The 18,615-nt window shown below is 32.1% G+C and overlaps 4 protein-coding genes across 6 annotated transcripts; 1 reads left to right on the plus strand and 3 right to left on the minus strand.

Annotated features, from left to right (window-relative positions):
- Nucleotides 1-2,255: 2,255 nt before the first annotated feature.
- LOC123192065 (germin-like protein 9-3) lies at nucleotides 2,256-2,831 on the minus strand. The gene has a single exon (XM_044604531.1). It carries the CDS (start codon nucleotides 2,829-2,831, stop codon nucleotides 2,256-2,258), a length of 576 nt encoding a protein of 191 aa, XP_044460466.1.
- A 1,001-nt stretch (nucleotides 2,832-3,832) lies between these two features.
- Nucleotides 3,833-8,710, minus strand: LOC123192324 (elongator complex protein 4). Of its 3 annotated transcripts, none has more exons than XM_044604829.1 (9): nucleotides 8,398-8,710; nucleotides 7,371-7,536; nucleotides 7,060-7,286; nucleotides 6,890-6,965; nucleotides 5,956-6,112; nucleotides 5,159-5,237; nucleotides 4,700-4,859; nucleotides 4,527-4,618; nucleotides 3,833-4,448 (listed from the first exon to the last, which is right to left on the minus strand). In XM_044604829.1, exons 2-9 carry the CDS (start codon nucleotides 7,501-7,503, stop codon nucleotides 4,281-4,283), a joined length of 1,092 nt encoding a protein of 363 aa, XP_044460764.1. In that variant the 5' UTR covers nucleotides 7,504-7,536; nucleotides 8,398-8,710; the 3' UTR covers nucleotides 3,833-4,280. The 3 variants fall into 3 exon arrangements, with proteins under 3 accessions (XP_044460764.1, XP_044460763.1, XP_044460765.1); XM_044604828.1 differs by having other exon boundaries at nucleotides 7,371-7,554; nucleotides 8,398-8,708; XM_044604830.1 differs by lacking the exon at nucleotides 8,398-8,710 and having other exon boundaries at nucleotides 7,405-7,546.
- A 362-nt stretch (nucleotides 8,711-9,072) lies between these two features.
- Nucleotides 9,073-11,850, minus strand: LOC123192436 (uncharacterized protein At2g27730, mitochondrial-like). The gene is made up of 3 exons (XM_044604988.1): nucleotides 11,611-11,850; nucleotides 10,185-10,268; nucleotides 9,073-9,387 (listed from the first exon to the last, which is right to left on the minus strand). Exons 1-3 carry the CDS (start codon nucleotides 11,743-11,745, stop codon nucleotides 9,361-9,363), a joined length of 246 nt encoding a protein of 81 aa, XP_044460923.1. The 5' UTR covers nucleotides 11,746-11,850; the 3' UTR covers nucleotides 9,073-9,360.
- A 1,845-nt stretch (nucleotides 11,851-13,695) lies between these two features.
- LOC123193712 (multiple myeloma tumor-associated protein 2 homolog) lies at nucleotides 13,696-17,735 on the plus strand. The gene is made up of 4 exons (XM_044606793.1): nucleotides 13,696-13,865; nucleotides 15,499-15,588; nucleotides 16,819-17,083; nucleotides 17,215-17,735. Exons 1-4 carry the CDS (start codon nucleotides 13,823-13,825, stop codon nucleotides 17,495-17,497), a joined length of 681 nt encoding a protein of 226 aa, XP_044462728.1. The 5' UTR covers nucleotides 13,696-13,822; the 3' UTR covers nucleotides 17,498-17,735.
- Nucleotides 17,736-18,615: the final 880 nt, after the last annotated feature.

The following is an 18,615-nucleotide window of genomic DNA, read 5'->3' on the forward strand; positions in this document are numbered from 1 at the left end:
AATCTAAGTCACATATTCAAGTAATGGATTTAGACAATAAATTTGAGTCAAATTTGAACTAAATCATTTTCATGTGAAGTGAACTTGAATCAATATTAATGTTGGCTCGACAAACTCAAATTGAAATATTTTGTGTTCGAATCGAACTAGAAACAAAAAGGTGTTCAAACTCGGCTCGATTTATATAAGATATATTTGTAGTTGTTAACATAAATATTTTGTTGAAAGATTGTTTGCAGATAGGTTGAGCCAATTGCATTTCTCAATCCAGTGAACGCACGTGAAGAAGTAATTCCCATTTGTGGCATTGTTACAACACTTCACTAGAATTATAAAATCTGCGAGAATAACTGAAAATCACCTGCCCTAGCCATTGCTAGCAAAGGAATTGATTTGAGATCGTAAAAATAATGCTTTGATTTGTTTTTTGCTGTCTCATGAATTTATAGTGGTTGATTGCCGGCTGGCAGATTATTTGTTCTACTCGTAAACTAACTGATTTTGTATAATATAAGTTTCAATCTTCATATTTATATATCAAATATCTTTCGACAATTTGCATGCGTAAATTGTTTACCTCATTTTTTGAAGCAGAAAAGTTAGCAATAAATTTAAGTGTATACATGAGGAAATTTGGGTATAAACTTTGGATGGAACTTTAATGACAATTATATCATATTTGCCCAATTGATATTAACTATACTGTCATCTTAAACATTAGTGAAAATCCCTAAGAATCCAATCAAAAATTAATAGGCTCGTAGAGAATATCTTGGGATATTTCAGGATTTTCTATGTCAAAAATTAAAAAATTGGCCGGTTCCTTTTAGTAATTAATTAGGATTTTATATTTCTAAAAATAATATAAAACAATGTTACGTGTATATATTTTTTATATATAATTTAAATATATAAATAATATGTTATCATATGATTGAGTATTACTTTATCTTTAATCTAAATTATCTAATCAAGATAATCGATTATAAATCTATATAAATATCAATATATAAAAACAAAACTTTATCTACGTCAATGATAATAAATCACAAAATTCATTATTATGCATTGATACAAAAACGATAGATATAACGTATTATAAATATTGTTGATTAATATATATATATATATATATATATATCATAAATATTGGAAACCAGTGAGACATTCCTTGTTAGGGAGCATCAAAGCTAGATTTAGGTTGCATATTGTATTGATTTTTCTTTCTCATGCTCGTTCTTATGGATTAATTCTTTCTTCCTAATCTAAACTATAGATTGATTTTGTATTATAATAAAACTATGCATATTGTTATTATAAATTAAAAGAAGGGTTGAATAGTATTTACATGAAAACTTACACCATTAAAAAAGTATGTAAAATTCGAATTGTGATCTCATATTAGAAAATAAAAAACGAATGAAATTTATAGTATATTTATGTTTAAATAAAGAAAATAAAAAACGTTTTTGAAATAGTTCAACTCGTTTTTTGGAAAAATACATCAACTATTATATTATTGAGTATCTTCACCTAAATTTGACAAAATAACCATAAAATATTTCAAAAGAGATCTTGAAAGAGTTGTTTTTAGTATTACTCAAATCATCTGTCTTACTTACGCAGAATCCTCCAGAGAAGTAATTTTTCATTAGGAAAGATAAAAAAATGATATGTATTAACAATTTATTTCACATTTGTTGTAATAAGGATATAAATGTTTTTGTCTCAGATGAAAACAACCCTCTTCATTTTGGTGATGGTTAGAGATGGATTTGGATGGAGAAAAAAGTCAGGAGAGAAAGAAAATATGGTTATTGACAGTGGCGATTGAAAAAATCTTAAGAAAAAAATAATTATTTTTTAAATTTTGGATAAGAAAAAATTGTTAAATTTTAAAATTTAAGGAGAAAATATAATAAATTTTTAATTTTTTGAAATATTTTAGTTAAATAATATTTTTATTTTTAACTTTAATTATAAAATTTAATAGATATATAGATATTTGAGTTTGAGAAAACAGTAATCTCGGGGTGGGAATAAGCTCTCTGGCCTCAATAAAATTGGTACTTGACGACACTGAAATATGGACAGGCAAAGTTCCAAATCAAACATACGTACTGTAAATTTATATAAAAATCACTTGAAACAAGTTTTGAACAAATTATTAATAAAGCATTATTACACCAAGTTCCACTCAACAAGAACAAATAAGAACAAAGGAAAATAGAAATTAGAGAAGAGCTTTGATCAACTTAAGCCTGCCATGCAAGGCCAGCCTTGAGCTTCTTGATGGTTGCAACATCAGTTTTGAAAGCCTTGGCAAGGACAACATCATCAATGCCAGTAGCAAAAACACTCAAAGGAACCGAAACCGTGCCTGCATTAGCACTGCAAAAGGCGGCAATCGCGGCGGCGGGTTTCTTCGGATCATCATTCGACTGATAATGCACCATTCCCTTCGGGAATACAAAGATGTCACCGAGCTGCAAGGTCTGTGTGTAAAGCTTGTTTGTGTTGTCAACAAAACCAACATTTAGAATTCCATCCACCACAAAGAGCAGCTCAGCTGAACGCGGGTGTGTGTGAGGCGGGTTAATGGATGCTGCTGGATATTTTATCAAAGCATAAGAGACACTCTGGCCGTCCAAAGCTGGAAACTCTTTAACAGTGGCTTTAGTCACCGTGAAGTTTGGGGGGAATTCATAAAATGATTTACGCATTCCAGTGAAGGCGAAGAAAGAGCCACCTATGGCGTTGCCACTGGAGTTTGCAGGAACTATGGAGTCAGTGAGAATATCTGATGTTGGATGAAACTTTAATGATGTCATATTTCCTATTTGATGTAAACTATAGTATGATTCTAAACATTAGTGGAAGTCTCCGAGTATTCTAAATGTTAGTGCATGAGAATATATTGGCATATTTGAGCCTTTCATAAGTCAAAAATATAAAATTATATGTTTTTTGTTATTTTAATTAATGATATTATCGAAATAAAAAAAAAAAGTTATATTTACAAATAAATCTAATTAAATTATTTATTTAAATTAATATCACATAATATAATTATGTGATATAATTATTTATATTTTCCCCACTCACATGCTATTACATATCTACTTTTACGCAATAATGATCCCGGTGATTGGGCTTGGTAAATCACTTATTTTTTAGCATAATTAATTCTCATTATTTTTTTTTAAATTTTGGCCAAAGGACTTATTTTTACCTAATGTATGGTGCATTTTCAAATTTTTATTCTCTAATTTTGGAAAACTCATTTATTTACCTATAAACTATTAAATCTATTAATTTTAAAGATAAAATCGTTATTTTATATATAATATTAAAAAGAAATTAAAATTTTATCTTCTTTTCCCCCTAAATTTAAAAAACTAACATTTTCTTTCCTAAACTAAGTTTTAAAAAATCATATTTCCCCCTTAAAGTTTAGTATTGATATCCGACCACTCTCTTCGACATCATCATTGGCCATCTCTCCCTCTTTTGACCGTTTTCCATCCTCCAACGGTTTGTCTCAACAAAACCGTAACCCCTCTGGTGCTGTACAATATCATCTAAAAAGACGAATCATCTTCTCCAACGATAAAAACAAGATCAATCATTTTGGCTCTTATTGTTATATAAAAATGTCAGCTTCCAGGAAATTTCGCCTTTTGACTTTTGTGTTGATTTATGTAACACCCAAGAGAACATCCAGCCTTTGTTAGGAAAGATCCCAAGCATCTTAAAATTAAGTTGAAAAATTGGGTTAAATTTAAAGTAAAATCAGGAATCTGCATCCCATAGGCTATAAGTGAACATGAAGTATTGCAACACCATTAAAACGTCAGCCTTTGAATCCAATATTCAAGCTACAGCCTATAATTTCATATTTCAATTATTACTGGTAAAGAACTCAAATAAGAAACATCTACCAATTACAATCAATAGGTCAATGTTTTTTACTTTTAAACACCTTTTTCAGTGTTCTGTCATGCCACCTTCAATTATCTATATAGGAAGATGGTTTAACGCAAAATTAATAGATAAATAATAATCTTGCAGCAAAAACTGATTCTGTTTCCTCTATTCTAGGTTAGACCCCAGTTGATGACATATCTTCCTGATGATCCAATGGCCGAGCCACGGTTGTTACCAAAGAAGAAACTGGAATAATTCTGGCAGCAAATACCAACACCATCAAACTTGCCATTGGATCTCAATTTGGCTCCAAGGCAGTAAATGATCATCAGCAACAAATTTCGGTTGGACAACTAAAAATCAAGAGTTCCAGTCTTGGAGGCCCCAGAACAACTACTGGATGTGCCATATGAACTCCCACTTGAACCATCAACCGGGGCTTGATTTAGACATTCTAAAACCAAGAACCTACGCTTATGCAACTTTATTGAGAATGTTGTCGCATCAAGAATCACAGGAACCTGATGAAAGGTTAAATGATGAGTGAAAACTATCATATGAAAAGTATAAGAATAGATGAATCACAGTTCTGATGATACCTGCGTATTTATGCGGGCCACTTTGTGTATATTAAGAAGGCCAACCATGTCTTGGTAACCAGCTAGGAGTGTTGCCAATTCCTTGTCCTCATCTAAAAGATGCATCAGCTCAGAATTTGAAAAAAAAAATAGGGTCATTGATACAGTAGTGAAACAAAAAGATGAAAACAAACCCCTGATAGCTCCTACAGAAAGCAATATGTCTGCCAAGTGCTGCCATCTTTTTGAGGAGGATGGTGAAAGAAGGGATGGTGGAAAGGTTATAATTGCTACTGCATTTGAACACCGAATCATTCCTTTCAGAGATTTAATAAAGGAAAGCATGTCCCATTCCTGCAATGGTAAAACATAAACAGAAGAAAAGTGAATTATCACATTCAGTAGATTGGGGGTAAGACAGAAATAGATTGGGGGAGGAAGGACTACAAAACGGAAATAAACCATAAAATATTTTGGTTAAACTTAGATCTCATTTCATCATTACTACTTTCAAATAGGCTTTTGAAAATGATAAAAAGGAGCACAAGAAAACTAATGGCATTTCAAGAAAAACAGAAAGTAAAAAGAACAAGCTGACACTAGAGGTTTCAGGCAGTTTAAGATCTTTCAAAGGAAAATGTGATGCCACTGACCATGTTGGAATGTGCACATTGTGGAGCACAGAATGACTGAATGGCAATACGAGCTGGGGATGAACTGCCGGCATCATTTCTGAGGATAAAACTACAAGACATTAGTAACATGTGAAAAGGTTTAAGAGAGAACACAGAAACCGAAATGATGCAATCATCTTACATTCCTACTTCATACGAATCAATTCATTCTTAATATACTTTTAAAAACACTACCAACCTTGCATGGGAAACTTTGCATATAGAATTAGATGAAAAGTAAAATTCAGAAGCAGAGCACAACCATGCTTTGACATTCTTAGGGGCTATAATCATGGTTGTGATTCTTATGGAAATAGACATGGAACATCAAAATCTCAAATATAATATTAATGATGATTTCTTCATATAATACTGAAATGAGATCCGGGTAAATAAGCTACAAACATATAGTTCATAAAATATTCAGAATCCTCAATATGTCAGTTCAAATTTCTATTCATTAAGATGTTAACATTTGTCCACTGTCAGCAGTGCAATGACATCACCTGCATAAAACACCACTTGTTCGTAGATATATTCCAGAAGACAGAGAACTCTAATTTCTGGTGCTTCTAAAGTCCCTACAATAAATTTCTAATCATCAAAATTTTTGGAAACTGATACATGCTTTCTAATCATCAACTCATATCCCCTTTTGTGAAGTCAGGAAAAAGAAGCTAGCTTGAACTTGTGAAATCATAGATCTGTGCATGTCTAATGATTCAAGAAAAAAGCCCATCATGTGTTATTGGGAAAGCTGAAAGCATATAAAATACCTTGGAAATTGAGCTAAGAATGTGGCACAACGATCCTTTAGAGCAATAAGTTTTGTAGAATCTTGGATGCTGACACAATCTGCACGCTGGCTACTAAGATAGTGCCTCTCTAGAGGCTTTCGCAAGTCAAATTCATTGCAGTACACTTGCTTGTTATCTGCACTAAAAATAATGATTAGACACTATCATTGTTGCATATTACTGGCATAATAATGACAGTTGTTTTGTAATGTAAAATGAAGCAAGGCATCAACTTATTCATCTTCGTGGCCTAAAGCACCAAAATTATCTCTAATATAATAATGGCCAGTGACAACTAAATGTGGAGATGCAGAAAGACTGTATCAAGATAATCCTTCTCAAAGATCCAACCTAAGGAAATTTAGCCTAGATGTTTAGGACTATTTATTGAAACTAACAACTGTAGTGACTGTCAAAGTAGCTAGTTCATAACACTAGGAATTCTAAGGAACACAGAATATTAGTTTGCTAAAGGAGTGAGTTTACATTTCTGTAAAAATATAATTAAAAGACTATGTAGGAATGTTTATGCTTTGAGAACAGGAATAATACAAATCTTAGGTTTTCCAGTGGGCATAGCATTTTGGCTTTGGAAGTGGCTTTCCATATGCATGTAGATATGTGTATGTGTCTACACACACACACAAAAAATAATTTTCCGGTAAGGATGTCCTTACATGATTAGTGCAAGGACCATGATTGAAAGACTGTGGATTTGCAAAATATCATTTCAATCCAATGATGATGATTCTAATGACATTCAAGCATGGTCCTTATATTAGTTTGTAAGGATATCCTAACTAGAGAATTCTTGTCTATACCTACATATTATATATATATGTAAGTATGTATGTATGTATGTATGTATAACTTGGCAATTATGGTAAAAAGAAAAGAACACAAAGAAGATTACCTCTGTGACTATCAAAGCTTGACTGATTTTCAGGCATATACTTCTTATACTGCCAAGCAATCCTCAATCCCTTCTCCTACAGTTTGTTGAAAACAACATTCAAATTGTTCAAGTTCCCCACCACAAATAGAAAAAATTACAACGACAAGGGAATTGAAGAAGAGGGACACCTGTTCTGGATCACTAACATGAGGTTTGTCATCTTTGATTGTGGATGGACCAGGCAAAGTACCCAAAAATGCCCTGGGGTCCTTGGATGGACTGGCATACAGAAGTGGTTGATTATGAACAAGTCCTTGAGACATAAAATTCCTCAGCAAAAGCATGTGGTGAGGCGCTTCAGCATCTTCCAGCACCATCACTAAACTTCCCAGTGGAAACCCACCGCCTAGTATCTCTAAACAGCATAAGCAAACAAATTAAACCAATGCCCCACTCTAAACTACATTATAAAACCAATAGGAATATATGTAGAAATTACTGTCAAGATCAGGTATTCCAGATGAGACAAATACAATGCCATTAGGACCACACTTGACTCCAGGGTTTTGTGAAGATGGTGCCGCTGACAAGTTGCGAGAGAAGCTACTTAACCGAGGCTTTGTTGCAGCCATGTCAACATCAACAAAATAGCAGATTTGCCCTGACTGATAAAATGTTGGCAGCTGATGAACAGAAGCAAGTTAAGGACACAATAAAAAGTAAAAGAACAATATTCCCATTTGTTCATATTCCTTTTTTAAACCCTTGTCAGTTTGACCTTTAATATTACTTACTCATTCAATATTACCACAAAGATTAAAAAAACTATGAAGTTACCCGATAACTTGATATGATATTTCAATTAAAAATTTATCTAGTACACAATGAGGTGTAAAAAGGAAAATACAAAAATTGATTGCCTTTTATTTTTGGTTTTGGTGATTGGCGGTTAAGAAGGTAGCCTGTTGTGGTGGTTGGCAGGAAAAATGCACCAAAAACAAACCTCTACTGGCTTTGAAGAACCTTTAAGCTCTACCGAAAGAGAAGAAATATTAAAGGCAGAGTGGGTGGCTCTAATACCATGAAAATGTAATAGAAAGAAAAATAGTTTCTGATGCATGGATTCATGTACAAAACACCAGTATTTATACTATCATACAATGAGTTGTAAAAAGGAAGGAAAATACAAAAATTGATTGCTTTTGATTGTTGGGATTGATAAATTGCTTTAACATCTACCACTGGAGCATAAAGCAAAGGACAGTTATACTTATTTCACCACTTGAAGAGGGTTCCCGCAATTTTTTTTTTTTTTTTTGCTATGTTATACATTAAAAAGATCCAAAGAAAAATCTTATCACCAAAAAAATTTATTTTAGTGTACTAGTCTAACAGTCATTAGGCTTGACATTTCATCGAACAGTACAAACAATTCGCCACAAACACAATATCACAAGCGAGTTAACAGTGTTCTTAGATTTTCTTATCAAACAAAGAAGAGAATTAGTGAGGGACAGTGGTCTTACCTTAGTTTGCCACCTGCACAGACACAATCTTTGGGAATTGGGAGTGTGGAATTACAAGCTTGGAGATGATTGTTCCTAAAAAAAAAGACCCGGCACTAAGAGAGCCGCCGCAACGCGCCGTTTCTTTAAAAGGAAGTGGGAAAGTTTAGGAAGTAATAAATATAAGCCTAATTACGAAACGGTGTTTAAATTTCTAACGATATAAATTGTTTTTCCTTTTCCTCTATAATAATTGTGAATCTGCCTTGAAATTTATACGATTTTGCCTGGCGCTCCTATAAATTTTGTGTGATACTTACGATTACGGGAAGTCACCGAAAGGCCTGTATCACTGAAGTCTCTTGATAATAGATATAGAATTAGGGCACCAGTAATTCATAATTATTTTAATTAGATAAACAGGAACTCTTTCAAATTTTTTAGATTAAAAGTACCCATGCAACCTTCTCGATGTTCTTATTCCTTTCTGTTGATTTTCCTTTAAAATACATACGCATGGAATCTGTTAGAAGGTAGCAACTGTTAGAATTTTATATATTTCCTCTTTTTCCTCTTCTTTTAATTTTGTTTTAAAAAATAAGTAATGGGCACATTCAATTTCTCTTTTCTGCTCTTGGCACCAAAATTTCAAATTTTTAAGCACTATACTATTCTTATCTGAATCTAAACATTCAAGCATTAATGGCACCATTTGTATATACAAGCAAACACATTAATGTGCATTCGCGACAGTAAATCAGTCATGACACCAGTGTATGTGTATATACATCCAGGAAGAGTACTAAAAAGTACAGAAAACAACTTCTCCGTAGATCAAGAACAGTAAACAACAACACAGCCATGTCTATGACTCTTAATGAGAGAAGATATTGACAGGACCACCTTATTAAACAGACTTAATCTCACCAAAAGTCATACATTTATTTCTGATTATTGCTCCATAGCAAGTGTTTAGGTTTCGTTTCAGCCCTTCTGTGGCTCTTCAGTTTTCTGCAAAGAACGAAATGTTTACGTAAATAAAACTGATATTTTCAGTAGATTCAGAATAAAAATAGATAAACCATCAAAAGGGAATTCCTAATTTCCCCTGAAAGTGAGACATCAGTTGGATTATGATGTATGTAATATTTAGCAACACCAACTTCTAATGAAAACATAACACCCCATCTTTAGGGTTAAGATTTCGCATTCAAACCAATCAGAACGGTTAAGTGCAACTTAAGTTCGTGCTTGCTAGATAACACTAAGCCAGGAATCCTAGATATGGACACGAGGACTTATAGCAGAACTTACAGGAACCCTCTGTTAATTTTAAGGCCAAAAGCTTCAAACCATGTATATGGGACTTTTAAGTAACCAGAGGCAGGTTCAGTCATCAAATTTCAAAAAACAGTTAACCCCCTACAGTGCTTTTATTCCTGGATCAATAAACAACTCATGATATGCAAGCACAAGATTGCATGACACTGTAATTTGCATATTTATTCATCTCCCCTTCCCTATCCATCTATATAAATTACTCTTCATAATATCTGTACATTTATCTAACAATTCTTCAGAAGCCATGCAAACTATCCTCTTCTGAAATTTAATAAATAAACAGAAAAAAAAAATAATAAAAGTGAAAATGAAGATAATATCAAATGGTTGCGTTATCTTCTCATAGTATAGCCAGATATAAACTCAAATCAGAAAAAAATTAAAAGGTGTATCATGCAACAGAGCATAAGCTTTAAACCCAGGTAACTCAATCGACATCAGTGAAATAGAATCATTAGTTTATGTACCTTATCGGAACCCTGTTTATCTTTCTCTAACTTCTCTTTCTCAGCCTTCTTCTTCAGCTTCTCTAGCCTCTCCCTCTCCATTTTCTACAAAAAAATGAAATCAAAACCATTAAACTGAGCTCTAATGAAAAAGAAACAACCAATAAGTAATAACCAAAACTCCTGAAGAAGCACATGAACCCACAGTAAACAGATTTCACAGCACAACTTAATGAACCAGCTATCCTGCATAAACCTAGTCTTCAAATTTAAGCCTAATGTCTGACATATAAGTATGTCCTAAATGTCTTTAATGGATCATGTGGCTCCTAACATAATCTGATAAATAAAAATCACCACCGCATGTGTGATGAAGGACCAAGAATCAAGGTTATTTTTTAGAAGTCTGTTACAAATCCTTATAGTTCTTTAGTTTCATGTTAGTGTTTTCAAAGACCATATTTGTGAACATCTTACAACTAATTGAACCCAAATAGATCTTTCTTTGTTCAAACTTCAATCTTTACTATATTTCACCTTATATAGTCTTTTGTTTAATTGCTGAAAATTCCTCTTCATACTTCTGTACATGCCAATTAGCTTGAGAAGAGGACATCTTTTTGCTAGATGTTATTTTCCTATGTTAGATGTCAATTACAAATGTCACAATAAAATCACTCACCAAAACTTACAAAGTGGTTAAAGAAACGGGGTTACAGAAAACAAGCAGCCACAATTAATAATCAACATATTACCTTGACAAGGAAATAGAAGGAGAAAAAATGAAGAAAATTAAATGGATACAGAACACATTTACATTTATTTCACTCCACTGCTTGTATTAGGCTTAATTACCAGTGGACCATCTGAAAAACAATAAAACTATCTACAAACACTTTTGAGTACACAAATAATATGTTATCACGCGATCGGGTATCACATAATAACATATTACTTGTGTAATCAATTATGTACTCAAAAAATGTATAATTGGATATCATATTATAATACATAATCTATATAGCCAATTATATACTCGAAAGTGTGCAAACACATAACATTGCTATTTGAAAAACGAAGAACAAAAAAATTAAAATTTTTTTTTCTGGCAAATAGGTTGAAACCTAAAACCTAGTAATCCACTCTCTTTTTCTATAACAATTTCTCATGAACCAAACAAAAAGTCAACAACAACTAAAAGAAAGATTTCTTTTTAAGGACCTATGAAATATATATCAACAAAAACAACAAAAAAGGAACATATCATAACCAAAAGCTCGCAACCTAACTTCAATTAAGCGAACCAAAAAAAGACTCAAGCCTTCAGTTTTTGCAAAATCATAAAAAAATAAAAATTTAATGAAAAAAAAAACAAAAACAGTTGTTCGATCTTCTTTTTTCTTTCATATTTCTACTAAACCGAAAAAGAGGAAATGATTCGAGAAACCTGAATGTAGACTTTCTCAGCAGCAAGTTCCTCCTCGCTCAAGATACGGCCTTTGCCGTCGCTAAAGTAGCGAGTTGCTCCCCGAGTTGACTCCATTGACCGCGTCTGGCGTAGTCGGAGCACTGCAGCTCTCATCACTATTTGATCGATTTTTTTTTACTCCGCTTGTAAGTCAAAAACTGCAAGTCTACTATTTTCCCACTTGATGGCGAGATTCTTCTGGATGTAACGGTTAATCAGTGGATCGGGCCGGGTCCCACTTGAGTAGATGCTATTTTCCCACTTGTGGAGAAATTAACGCTTATCCGCCAAGATTTGGTGTGAAAATATCTTCTCACTCATACTATGTATATAGTATCTCAATTTTCAATAACATTAAGATTCAAAAATAAAAAATAAAATTAGAAGAATTTCATTAATTATAAAATAACAACAAACTTCATAACAAGGGACCGAAAATACTTTATTGATTCTTTATGTTATAATATTAAAAATTACCAATAATTTCTAAGAGTTTATACAACAATGGTTTCAACAAAAATCCACCAATATAGGTGAACGAGCAGCAAGAAAAATTCAATTAGACAGTAAAGCAAATAACTTCAATACAAGGAATAAAAAGTTCATCGTCCATTTATTATCAAACATTTAATGTTAATATAATTAAGATAATTCAATCAGTTTTTTTGATAACAATCAAACCATAATTAGATTGTAATCAAACTCTAATTATGATCGACCACAGATATATCAACTAACTCAATTTTATTCCAATTTCAATCAAACAACAATCAATTCAAACTCAATTAACACCTTCATAAAGGCAACAAATTGAAGGTGATGAGAATGATGAATAATGATAATGCGATAGAGATGACGAAATGGTGTAAATGATTGATAGTCGTGAATCCATGGATTGGCTATAACAAAATGACAATATTGAGTTTTATATGACAAACAAAAAATTAATAGAAGAAAGGTAGTAATGGTTAAAAAATATAGGTTTAAGGTCGACAATATTAGATGAAATAATAGTTACTAGGAATGGTGATTGGAATCTGGCGAAAAGACCTATAGGTGGTTCTGATTTTTTGCAAAGGTGGAGAGAAAGAAAGCAGAAGCGAGTTCGAAAGTTAAAAAACTAAGAGAACGAGAGAGATTTTGATGGATGTACCACCTATAAATTATTTTATTTTTTTATATAACTAAGAATTCTACCTATATTTATTGGATGAGTAAGAGTATAATGATCAGATTTATAATTATTATATCAAATAAATTAAAAAATTTTAAATATGATAAAAGTTCGAAATCTTTACAAGGGCACCCAAGAATTGATTTTGTATTGATGAAATAAAAATATTTTTGTATATTGAATCCAATCAATTTTTGTTAATACAAAAGTACGTTGTTGTCTTTTTATTAAAAATTTTCAATTAACAAAGTGACTATTTAGGTGGAAAAATGTTAATTACTCTGTTTTGTGTGATTAGATAAATATTTTTTAATTTAAAATTATATTTTTTCAATGTAAAATTGGCTCTAAAATCCTTTTCCATTTCTTTAATGGTATGGGTAACATTTTTCACTTAAAATTAAATTTTATTTAATAAAAATAAATTTATACTTAATATATTTTAAATTTGTATTTAAAATTAATTAATCAAAATGACTTCGATAAATACTTATAGATATTGATTAAATAAAATATTTATAAAATTCTTCTAAAATTTTGTTAATTTTAAAGTGATGTAATAATTTGGAGAAGTAAAATAAGGAAAGGTGATATGATAATTTAATTTTTTTCAAAATCCTATTAAATTACTTTTAGTTAATGACATTTAATTTTAGTAAAAAATATTAGCAAAATGTAATTTACTCTATCGGTGGAACATATTATTACTCATTTGTTTTTCCAGATTATTTAAGTATAGTGATCATAAAAATCCTTTGGAATTATTATTTGGCAGGAAATTTAATCGAAACAAATTTGAAACAAAATCCACCTGGGCCAATTCGATTTTGGTTTGGGTCGGTTCAAACTTTAAACTCTCCAGAAAAATTATCCCTAAGATATAGGGTGTTTATAGAAATACATAGAAATCTAGGGCCATAGCTGTTTCAACTCGGCTAATTTTCAACAAAATCAACGGGAACTGCGTCTCAGAGTCTTTGTCGACCTTTGAAACAAGCTTGATCGGCAGAGAGAATTATGTATCATCCTACTAGAGGCGGTGTTCGTGGCGGCCGAGATCGTAAGTTTTCTTTCTCTCTTTATTTTTTCTTTTCTATCTCATAGCTGTATATGTATGCGATTATCCGTTTCTAGGGTTTTGTTTTTCGAAGAGATTTAGCAAAAATATAGGGTTGAATTGCGCAATATGATTCAGCTGGTAAGTCTTTTTGTTTTGTGAACTCGGAAGATTAGAATTTTTGGAGCATTCTAGAAATAATGATATTTGATTGAACCCCTGTTTGTGTCTAATGTTAAATGAACAGAAAGATAGATGTAAAACTAGAATGAAGTATTGACTGTAAAAAATTCAGTTATTTATAATTAATCATAGTTTTCGATAATTTGAATATCAATTATTCGAAAGATGAAAAGATTGTGGAACAGATATTAAAGGTTAGATGCCAACGGAATTGCTTATTGGGTGAGCGGATGTGAAACTGAAACCCTTTATATGCTTATTCTGGTGTAATTTAATTAGCATCAATAGGTTTCATATCTTGTTGATTTAATTGGTGTGGAATGGAAAATTACATATGAGGTTTTGCTTAGTTAAGCTGACTAGCATGATAGCAGTTCATATCATGTTTATTTAATTGGTGTGAAATAGAAAATCTTGAAATCACATACGAGGCTTTGCTTAGTTAAGCTAACTAGTTTGATGGCAGTTCATATCATGTTGATTTAATTGGTGTGAAATAGAAATCTTGAAATCACATATGAGGCTTTGGTTAGTTAAGCTATATAGCTTGATGACAGTTCATGATGTAGTTATTTAAGTTCTGCAACAAAACTGCTTCTATTGCAAAACTGACTGATTTTGCTTTCGTATTTTGGTCCTTTGAATGTTTTACATCACCGGACTTTACTATTTTTGAATATGGAATTAATTATTTTATTTCTTTTCTATGTCAGTATTTTGTAGTTAGCTTCTTCTTGAGGAGTTAATAGAATAAAATGGCGATAGTAAATAACCGTATAAGCTATGGTAGATACCAAAATCAGGCAGCAGTGGTAAGCAGGTTGTAGCGGATCTGAAAGCTGAATTCCTTTCCCTTCTTCATTTAACCATATAAAAAAAAAATTGATTTGTCATGTTTCTATTCATCCCCTTGTTTTATCCTTTCACAGCAGCTAGTCAACTTTCTTGTAAGATTAAATAAGGAAAAATATTTTGTAGTTTACTACCACCCCACCCTAAGCTCCATCCAAACTTTGGATGCTACTAATCCTCTCATTTAATAAGTGTATTAATTATTATGTAAATAAGTCCTTAGTTTATATTTCTTCCAAAAATTTGTGGGTGATATGATTGTTTGACTGCCTATCTATTTCCAACATTGGATCACTTTATTGTACCTAAATGCAATTTACGTGACACCTACTAGAGAATTTGGAGTAATTTTGGTGGTTAATAATGAAAATTAGATTATTTTGGCTGTTGAGTTGTCATATGTTGCCTTAGGTTTTTGGTTAATAATGTCTTTCATATTATTCACTGTTGGTAACCATTTTCTTTTTCCTTTCAGCCAATTGTTTGTGAATCAGTTTAGATTTATCTAATTATCTTTAATTTTCTCCATTCCTGTATCTTTATGTTGCTTTGTGGTTCCTGATAAATTCATGAAAAAGAAGAATATATTCTTTTGGTGCAGAATTCAGTTGGGACGATGTGAAAGTTGACAAACATCGCGAGAATTATCTTGGTCACAGCATCAAGGCTCCTGTTGGAAGATGGCAGAAAGGTTTGGCTTTTTGATCCTTTATGCACTCTTTTATTCTGAAATCCGATTAGAATTAATGAAAAATACCAGAATTTTTTTGTTTAAACATATGGCATTTGGTATTGATCTTCCATTGGTCCTTCTTCAGTGTTGCAACATGGACGTTTTTACCATGTGCAAACTAGTTCCTAGTTCTTGCTAACACTATTTAGTTGTAGTGTAAGTCATTTCTTTAACCTTTCACATTGCTAACTCTCAACTCCAGAAACATTTTTAGATGGTCTTCTGTTCTGATTGTTTGCCATTGGATATGGAAAATTCTCTCTGCTTCTTAGGCTAAATGTTATAGTTTGGGCATAGGTGTATCATTGTGAGTTTTAGATTTGATGTTCCAAATAGAAAACATGAATACTCTCAATAATTTTCAATGCTCAGATTCAGTTTCTACTCATCATTTTGTTTCCAAAAATCTTGTATTCATAACTTGCTACGATATAACCAATTGAAATTTGTAGGTCAACTAATAATATAACTTGAAAGTATATCATAAAAAAATTAGTTGATTTTTCTTTTAAGGACATATGTTGGGGTTTTCACTGAAATTTTCTGAACCACCAAAATAACATTTGATTGAATAGCTTAGGACCTTAGGTATTTTTTAGTTCTTTTGTGTTCTTATTGACTCTATTATTAGTGATAGTGTCTGCATAGTGCCATCATTCAGTTTTCAGTTTGGGGGATGGATGTGCTTCACAGGATGACCTTGCTGCTTCCAGAATAGTACACAGAAACTTTTCTGCCTTCCTTTGAACTATAGTTTTCTTTTTCTTGGTTAGCAAAAAAAATTTCATTTTCCATGTCTTGAACTTGGAACCTTGCTGTTGGTGTGTTCTGGGTAAACCTCCGGGCCAGTTTGCATTTTACTCCTTTGTACTATAGTTGTGAGGAGTTATCCAGGTTGTGGGGATCATATGGATTATATATGGTCTATGTTGACCAGTTATTTACAAATTTTGCTTGGACTCTTTCGTTATCTGATATCTGGTTAGTTTATGTAATCTATAGTTTATATAATGGAGAATATTTTGTAAGTTTCATGAATTTGAGTGCCTCAATGCTCAGGCTGAATGATTGTGTTGAGCAGCGTATAAGCATATTCATTCATTACTGAATTTCGTGTTATTCTTGTTTCTTTCTTAGATATAAATCATAAAAAATGTCTCAATTTTTTTCTTATATCATTTACAATAGGGAAAGATTTACACTGGTACACCAGGGACAAAAAATCTGGTTCAGAGGCAGATGCCTTAAAAGAAGAGATAAAAAGAATTAAGGAAGAAGAGGAGCAGGCCATGAGAGAAGCTCTTGGCTTAGCTCCTAAGCGATCTACTCGACCTCAAGGTAATCGACTTGATAAGCATGAATTTCAGGAACTTGTGAAACGAGGTTCGACTGCAGAGGATATGGGTGCTGGGCATTCCGAAGCAGCTTGGGTTCATGGAATTGGTTTCTCAAGGTGTAAAAACAATCTAGTATTTATTTAAAGTCTCAACTGTTCTTCTACTAGGTTCCTTGTTATTTAATGTCATTTTCAGTAGCAATCAACTGGTTTAACTTGCACTCATTAACTTTTTGTGGATTTTACAGCAAGGCACCTCGCCCATGGGAAGATCCTAGTACACTTCGATCCAGTGTGGAGCAGGCCTCTCCTGAGTTGGTGAAACCTGCTGATCCCAGTTCACCTGTTCAGGACACCAAAAAAGAAGAATCAAAGGATGAAAAGGAGGACGAAAGGAGTAAGAAGAAAAGGAGGCGTGAGGAGAAGAAACACGAGAAGCATGAAAGACGTGAGAAACGCCATTCTCACGGTTCGGAGGACAGGAGGAAACATAGGAAAGACAAGGAGAAGAGGAGACATGATTCTGACTGATCAAGTCTCCGGAGTGTTGTAGGGTACTGGTTAGTTTTAGATTTTTCATCTTCAAAAAATAATAAATAATATAAATTCATTTTATCACTTCTTAAATTGTTGTGATGACATTGAAGCATGGAGATTTCAAATATTGCTATGGACTCCGACTGTAAAGTTAAGTAGACTTGAAGTCAATTTGCTAAGTTTGTAGAATCACATTTTACAGCAATTCTGAGGTCCCCTTTGCCTTCTGGTATGAAAATTTAACAATCACCCATACCTATACCTTACTTTCAGTGAACGTCAGATTTTTTTTTGAAAATTTATTTGATCTAGATAATCGAAAAGTTGAATCATTTGAATAGAAAAAGGAAAAAGTTTGTAGGAAAATTCAATATGATTGATTCTTGAATAGAAAAAATCATAATTTGACACTCCGTTATAGCTAAATAATGTTGATACTATTATCCCATAATTTATTCCTCTTTGCATGTGGGATTGGTCCCTTATATCCATTACATTATTTGATTGGTGGACCAAGAAATAGCTTCAGATTTTATTTATGTTACGCTAAATTGTCACATAATTGTAATAATAATGTTGGTTTGACAAGTGAATCTTAATTATTTATCTAATTTTACTAAATGTTTAAACTTTATTCTATTAGATTGAATATTGATCATCTGAAAAATACTCTTTGTGGGTAGGGCTTCCAATGAAAATGAAGTCGACTTTTTTTATGTACCTGTTCCGATCAAAATAAAATTTAAATCAAAGTTTGATGAATTTGAAACAAATTCATCCTAGTACTTTCAAGGTTAAAAAAAAGCCAAGAGTATTAAATTTAAAACTCCTTTTTTCTCATTACATGTTTATTATCTTACTTCCCTGATGTTTAAGAAAATATTGATAAAACCCTGAAAGTATGACAATTATCAAAATCTTCATCCTGATTTGAAAAATATCAATTATCTCTATCTTTAATTAAGATTGGATTTAATTCGAGTTAAATTAAAGCAAAAGTATACAAACTCAGCTCATATCAAGGAGAGAGCAATCTCAGCTTAGCTCAAGTTGAAGGAGCAGAAATCTAATTTAACTCAAATTTGGCTCGATGTGTAAAATCATAGTTTGAG

Source organism: Mangifera indica, chromosome 12 (genome assembly GCF_011075055.1).
Source record: "Mangifera indica cultivar Alphonso chromosome 12, CATAS_Mindica_2.1, whole genome shotgun sequence".
Taxonomy (NCBI): domain Eukaryota; kingdom Viridiplantae; phylum Streptophyta; class Magnoliopsida; order Sapindales; family Anacardiaceae; genus Mangifera; species Mangifera indica.